This window comes from Pongo pygmaeus, chromosome 19 (assembly GCF_028885625.2).
Source record: "Pongo pygmaeus isolate AG05252 chromosome 19, NHGRI_mPonPyg2-v2.0_pri, whole genome shotgun sequence".
Lineage (NCBI taxonomy): Eukaryota > Metazoa > Chordata > Mammalia > Primates > Hominidae > Pongo > Pongo pygmaeus.
The window spans coordinates 51,979,377-51,986,868 of NC_072392.2; the positions used below are offsets into that span (position 1 = coordinate 51,979,377).

General features: G+C 42.1%; 1 protein-coding gene across 2 annotated transcripts; it reads right to left on the reverse strand.

Annotated features, from left to right (window-relative positions):
• Window positions 1-270: 270 nt before the first annotated feature.
• CCL23 (C-C motif chemokine ligand 23) lies at window positions 271-5,531 on the reverse strand. Of its 2 annotated transcripts, none has more exons than XM_054455866.1 (4): window positions 5,381-5,531; window positions 1,544-1,603; window positions 955-1,069; window positions 271-520 (listed from the first exon to the last, which is right to left on the reverse strand). In XM_054455866.1, the coding sequence occupies exons 1-4, from the start codon at window positions 5,454-5,456 to the stop codon at window positions 409-411; spliced, it is 363 nt and encodes a 120-aa protein (XP_054311841.1). In that variant the 5' UTR covers window positions 5,457-5,531; the 3' UTR covers window positions 271-408. The 2 variants fall into 2 exon arrangements, with proteins under 2 accessions (XP_054311841.1, XP_054311840.1); XM_054455865.1 differs by having other exon boundaries at window positions 955-1,120.
• Between the last annotated feature and the right edge of the window lie 1,961 nt (window positions 5,532-7,492).

The following is a 7,492-nucleotide window of genomic DNA, read 5'->3' on the forward strand; positions in this document are numbered from 1 at the left end:
AGACCTATAATTGCCCCAGTCTGTACGCAGGACGGGGGTTCCAGCACTTGCTGGTACTCCCCCTCCACAGGTTTCTCTGTCCAAAAAACCTATGTTGCTGTCGAGCTTCCCCACCCTGTATGTCTCTTTTCTCTGTCCTAACATCCTGTTTCACAGCTACTTGTGGGGCTGAGGTAGGTGGGTTACTTGAGCCCAGGAGGTTAGGCTGCAGTGAGCCAAGATGTACCAGTGCACTCCAGCCTGGGTGACAGAGACCCGATCACACAAAAAAAGTGAGAAACTCTTTATTAGATGAATTGCTCTAAATCCAGAACACAAGAATAAATGCTTCTTTAAAAATAGTTCAGGAAGGTAGTTGAGGCAAGAAAGTTGGTGGCTGGCAACTTGTGTCCCTTTGCCTTGACAAGTTCAATTCTTCCTCGCCTTGATCCGTGTGTCCAGCTTCAGCATTCTCATGCAAACCTGAACTTGCTTATCACTGGGGCTGGCACAGAAACGTCGCCCCTTCTTGGTGAGGAAGCTAGGGAACAAGGGGGAGAAAGGTTACAAACTGAGGTGTGTCCAGCACATGGGGACAGGGGTCCCCATCCTCCCTGCCCCTCAGATTTCCCAGTCAATATAGACAGTTATTTTTTCTTTTTTTTCATTCTCTGCTGATGGCAGCTCAGGGCCAGTGTCCTCTTGAGACCCCCCTCAGTCTGTGGAACTCCCTAGTGACTCATGGGAGCATCCTTGGGCAGACTTGTGCCTGCTTTCTTCTTCCTTCCCCACCCTTTTTCCCCTGGGAGTGTCTCATCCCTGATGCCCTGCAGGATCCTCATAAGGACACAGCTGCCCCATACCTGGCAGGATCCAGGGGGTGGGCCCTGATGGACACCCGTCTATCAGGTCCTCCCTGCAAGATGCTACAGAGTCCTTCTCCCTCAACACATGTTTGGTGAGCTTGGCACCTACATGACACCCGGCTTGGAGCACTCGCTGTTCGTTTCAAAGTAACTCTTCAGGAGTGAACACGGGATGCTTCGTGGGGTGTAGGAGATGCAGCAGTCAGCGCTAGTAGCGTGAAATCCTGCAGCAAGAGAAAGGGTTGTTTGAGGACCAACCTTTCTCCTCCGGAGCACTGTGGAGGGTGAGAAGGCACATGGCTCAGAAGAGATGTTTCCTCCTCTGTGGCCAGCACTTGCTGGCATCTCCCTGCTTCAGACCCTCACCACAGTTGAGCTGTGTGTCTGAGGGCACTCAGGGTGGGCCACAGCAGGACCAAGAGCATTTCCCCCAGAAAGGGAAGGCATCTGCAGACACCTGCAGGCCTCAGAGAGCACCTTCTGCCCCAAAGGAGCAGACTCTTGGGGCAGCCAGAGGGGAACAGAGAAGGCATCTATGGAGGGGTTCCCATAACCCATCCTGATCTTCCTTGGAGATGTTCACCACCCTCAGGACACTCTCATTCTCCTCCCATTCTGTAAACAGGGACAATGGATCCCATAGTGCAGACCTGCACCTGCTGGCTGCTTTTAAATATATGCCATATCTGATCACTTACTGTCCAGAAGTACTGGATTTTCCAGTGGAAACTTTGACATCATGAACTCTGTCTCTGCATCTGGAAGAAACAGACAGGACAGGGAAGGAAATCACTGGGCGGCAGCATTGTTTCAGCATCTCCACCCACCCCATTGCTCATCCTCCTCCTGAGGCAGAAAGGCTCTGAAGCTGGACCACCACCACCTGTCTGGGCTCTAGGCCTGACTCCTGGCCCATTTATTCCTTTAGGGCCCTGAGATTTTTCAGGGACCTTTTGAAAATGTAGACATGAAAACACTGTGTTGACTCTGAAATACTAACATGGTTCAGTTAATGGAATGTCTACATGATGTGACACAGTCTACAAGTCTCTCTACACATTTCTGGAATCCACAGGGCTCTGGAAACAGAGAGGTGTTCATCAGCGCATATGGTGGCACAGTATCCCTTTAAGTGAAGTGATGCTATTATGGTCATTATTCATCCCAGTTAGTAGAAATATTCATGTGTTTGTTACAGGAGATTGCTGTGTTTGATTAAAATACTGTTCCCAGGCCTCATCAGGGATAAGTACCATCAATATATGTTTAAGTTTTTTACTAAATCATTTTTAAATCGTGGTTATATAGATATATATATATAAAACATAAAATTTGCCATTTGAAGTATTTTAAGTATACAGTTCAATAGCATCAAATACATTCAAATAACTATGCAATTTTCATGGCTGTTCATTCATTTTGTGAAACTGAAACTCTGTATTCATTGAACAACAACTCCCCATTCTTCCTCCCCTTAATTGCTGACAACCACTATCTGTGTCGTGTCTCTGTGGATTTGATACTCTAAGTACCTCATGTGAGTGGAATCACACACTATTTGTCCTTTTGTGACTGGTTTATTTCACTTAGCATAATGTCCTTGATGTTTATCCATGTTGTAGCATGTATCAGAATCTCCTTACTTAAATTTTTACTTTTTCTTACTTCAACATTCAAGGGAATCTCCTTACTTTTTTTTTTTCTTTTATTATTATTATTATTATTATTATTATTATACTTTAGGTTTTATGGTACATGTGCGCAATGTGCAGGTAAGTTACATATATATACATGTGCCATGCTGGTGCGCTGCACCCACCAACTCGTCATCTAGCATTAGGTATATCTCCCAATGCTATCCCTCCCCCCTCCCCCCACCCCACAACAGTCCCCAGAGTGTGATGTTCCCCTTCCTGCGTCCATGTGTTCTCATTGTTCAATTCCCACCTATGAGTGAGAATATGCGGTGTTTGGTTTTTTGTTCTTGTGATAGTTTACTGACAATGATGATTTCCAATTTCATCCATGTCCCTACAAAGGACGTGAACTCATCATTTTTTATGAATAGATTCCATTGTATGTATGAACCACACTTTGTTTATCTACCAATCTTTTGATGGGCACTTAGTTTGCTTCTACTTTTTGGCTATCGTCATCAATAATGCTGTTATGGATATGGGTGTACAAAAATCTCTTCATGTACCTGCTTTGAATTATTTTGGATATATACCCAGAAATAGAATTGCTGCATCATATCATATTAACTTTTTAAAACCTGAGAAATTCTGCATTCCAAAATTCATCTAGCGCCAAGTGCTTTGGAAATGGGATTGTGGAGCTGCCTTATGCTTGTTAGGCAAGTGAAAATAAGCTTTAAGCGTTTTTCCTTTCTTTTTAATTTTAATCCTTAAAGTTAGTTTATTTCCACAATTGACTATATCACAGAATAAAGCTAGCCTTAAAATTTGGCCGGGTGCGGTGGCTCACGCCTGTAATCCCAGCACTCTGGGAGGCCAAGGCGGGCGGATCACTTGAGGTCAGGAGTTTGAGACCAGCCTGGCCAACATACAAAATAAAAATACAAAAAAAAAATACAAAATTAAAAAAAAAATACAAAAATTAGCTAGGCATGGTGGCATGTGCCTGTAATCGCAGCTACTAGGGAGGCTGAGGCAGGAGAATCGTTTGAACCCGGGAGGTAGAGGTTGCAGTGAGCCGAGATTGTGCCACTGTGCCCCAGCCTGGGCCACAGAATGAGACTCCATCTCAAAATAAAATAAAATAAAATAAATATTTACTTTTAATATAATTTAATAACTATTAAATATATTTTAAATATAATGTCATAACTATTAAATAGACTTTTTCTTTTTTAAAAATTAAATTAAATTAAATTTTATTTTACAAGTTCTGGGATACGTGTGCTGAATGCGCAGGTTCGTTACATAGGTATACATGTGCCATGGTGGTCTGCTGTACCCATCAACCCATCATCTAGGGCTTCTGCACGCACCAGGTATTTGTCCTAATGCTCTCCCTCCTTTTACCCTCCACCCCCCGACAGGCCCCAGTGTGTGATGTTCCCCTCCCTGTGTCCATGCATTCTCAGTGTTCAACTCCCACTTACGAGTGAGAACATGTGGTGCCTGGCTTTCTGTTCCTGTGTTAGTTTGCTGAGGATGATGGTTTCCGGCTTTATCTATGTTCCTGCAAAGGACATGAATTTGTTTCTTTTTTATGGCTGCATAGTACTCCATGGTGTATATGTGCCACATTTTCTTTATCCAGTCTATCATTGATGGGCATTTGGGTTGGTTTCAAGTCTTTGCTATTGTGATTAGTGCTGCAATAAAGATACATGTGCATGTGTCTTTTAATATAAGTGTACTTTTCATATATTTAAAAAATAATATACTTTTAATATAATTTAATGACTATATTAAATATCTTAATATAATTTAATAATGATATTAAATATACTTTCAATATAATTTAATAACTACATTAAATATGCATTTAATATAACAATTATATTAAATATACTATTAATAATTTTAAAGCTGGCTTTAAAGTTGATATTTACTTAACATTTTGAAACATAAAGACTTGGCAATAACAATTCAGCTGCCAAATTAGTCCCCCAATTGTTTTCCAGTGTTTTCAACTTATTTCTTATATGGTTACGTTAAATGAATTATATGTAATGAGACGTGGGTATATTTTAATATGCTCAATATGGTTTGGGTAAGGTAAAAAAAGATCTTAAATGGCCTTGTCTTTCCATAACTACTTCCTAATTAGCTCATATTTTAATTCCACCACTTAATGGTTGTGTGATCTACCAAGTTATCTAAGGTTCTGTGCCTCAGTTTTCTCATTTGTAAAATGTCAATAATAATAATATGAAAAACTATATAAAAATTGATGTTTTGTTTTTTCCCTACAAAAGTAACAACTTTGCATTTTTTTGAAATCTAATATGTATCCCACAGGGTTGTTAGGTGGAATTGATGTGTTAATATCTGTAAGACACTTAGAACAGTGCCTGCTCTGTACATAGGAAGTACTAGAAGTGCATTTGTTAAAAAAATACGATGGTTAGGTGACCTTGGTTGAGTCATTTGTGTGGCTGGTTCCATTTCTTCTCCAAAATGATATTATAGATACTGCTAGATGGTATGTAACAGTTTTAGCATCATACAATTCTATGCTTCTTTCTACAAATTTGTAATTTTACTACACTTCTTTTAATCTAGCACTTAATAGTCCTATGTCTGCTAAGGGAAGGTAGCAAATAATTTTTGCTGTGAAAAGGGAAATAATTGGCCCCACATTGGACCAGCCATATGTGTATATTCCCCTCCCAGGGTCCAAAGCCTGCAGAGAGAACCAGGTCTATACTCTGGCGCTGCTTTTAAATGAGTACCATGACCATGTCTGGGATGGAGAGTAGTTACAGGAGGGCAATGTGTCTCTGCCGCAGAGCTTGAGTTACCGTGAACCTGGTCATCTGAGAGAAAGCTCACTGGACTCACCATTTGTGACCCGGGCCTGGGATCCAAGGGCAGTAACAAGCATGAGGCAGGAGAGGGCAGCCACGGAGACCTTCATCCTCCTGGTGGGCAGGCAGGGCTGGCCAAGGACTCCTGGGCTCACTGCTTCCTGGCTTCCCGGGATGCCAGTTCTGCCCTTGCATTTATAAGAAAAGGAGGATGAGGAAGTTACAGGGCAGAGGTCAGAATGCTGTTTTTTGACTTATGATAGTTAACAGGCTGTTTCTAAAAAGGAAACAAGGCTGAGAATGCAACAGGAAGTAGACGACAAAGATGACTTCGACTGTCCTTGTGGACTTCCCGAGTTGTCCCAATAAGTACAGGTAGAGAGAGCAAATACTTTATGATGGATCCTTCCCTCTGAGGGATTCATTCATCCTCTAAGCAGTGGAGTTTTTTTCCTCAGGAGCTAACCACCTTCAGATGCTCAAATAGCCTGTACACATGGGGACCACCAGAGAGAACACTTCAACTTGTAGAGCTGTTATCTCTGCCAGTAAACACAGCTCATACGACATCCCGTGATGTACAGCCCATGATGTGTACTTGCACAACATGATCGTCTAGCATAAGCTGAGCTACTCTAGAATATAATGGGGAGAGTGTAAGGCAAGGATGAGCACATGGGAGCTAAAATGTCCCCTTGTGGGGGTAGCCTGCCTTCCTTCTCAGCCCTGCGCTTAGTCTCTGGAAAGGAATATTCCTCGTCCAGTGTCTGGAGATATCCTTGACTCCTCTCTTTATCTCATACCCCATATCTAATTCATTAATAAGTATTTTTGGCCCTACTTTCAAAAATATAGCCAGAATCTTATTATTCCTTCAAAAGAAAACTCCCATTTATTCTCTACTACTATTCTCAATGCTTCACTTCTGAGACTACCTGGTGTTAGCATAGACCACACAGGTTAAGGGCTCGGTCCCGTGAGACTGGCAACATTTCAGATGCCGATCTCAAATAGTGGGTCCCCAGGTTACCCACAACTTCTGTTTGACTTGGCTACACATCAGAATTTCCCAAGACCCCCTCCTCAGATTCCATAATTACTAAAGTAGCTCTCAGAACTCAGAAGAACAGTTTACTTACAGGGTTATATTATAAAGCATACAACTCAGGAACAGCCAGGTCAGTGAGATGCATAGGGCAAGGCATGGGGAGTGGGTTTGGAGCTTCTGTGTCCTCTCCAGGTGTGCCATCCTCTCAGTGCCTCCACTGAACACTGTTCCAAGTTCACCAACCTGGAAACTCTCTAAACCCTATTCTCTTAGTTTTTTATGGAAGATTTATTACATAAGCATGATTGATTAAATCATTAACCATTAGTGATCAAATCAATCTCCAGCCTCTCTCCCCTCCCTGGAGTTTGGGGGTAGAGGCTGAAATTTCCAATCCTCTCATGGTTGGCTCCCATGGCAACAAGCCCTCATCCCTAAGGCTTTCCAAAAGTCACTTCATTGACATAAACTCAGGTGTGGTAGGAAGTACTTGTCCAGACTTCCAGGTTGTACGTGCCTGAGTATTGAGCAGATCCTTACGTGCTTCTTATACCTCAGCATCAGAGAATCCCCAGTGCAGGAAAAGAGGGGTGTGCATGATGGACAAGGTGAGGTGCTGTCAGATTATACCATCTTGAGCTGGGCAGAGCCTGTGTGCAACTGGCTGCTGTAGTGGTGGCTAGAGTCAGAGATGAAGCTGATAGAATGGAAGTGGTGTACAGAGGTGTCTGACACAGTATTAGATGCATATTTTTTTAGTGAAAGAAAATAAGGAATAGATTTCACAATATTCACCAATCGGTACGTTGATTACACAACATATTGTCATTTCTTGACAGGGAATGTTTTCAGCTTTTGCCCATTCAGTATGACTTTGGCTGTGGGTTTGTCATAAATAGCTCTTATTATTTTGAGATATGTTCCATCAATGCTAGTTTATTGAGTGTTTTTAGCATGAAGTGTTGTTGAATTTTATCGAAGAACTTTTCTGCATCTATTGAGATAATCGTGGTTTTTGTCACTGGTTCTATTTATGTGATGGATTACATTTATTGACTTGCATATGTTGAATCAGCCTTGCATCCCAGGGATGAAGCC

Excerpts from the sequence above, each read along its gene's own strand:
- CCL23 (XM_054455865.1), bottom strand. The coding sequence starts at position 5,456 with ATGAAGGTCTCCGTGGCTGCCCTCTCCTGCCTCATGCTTGTTACTGCC. Across the intron at positions 1,604-5,380 it reads CCAGGCCCGGGTCACAAATG|ATGCAGAGACAGAGTTCATG; the intron begins GTGAGTCCAGTG and ends TGTTTCTTCCAG. Across the intron at positions 521-954 it reads TGCTCCAAGCCGGGTGTCAT|CTTCCTCACCAAGAAGGGGC; the intron begins GTAGGTGCCAAG and ends CTTGTTCCCTAG.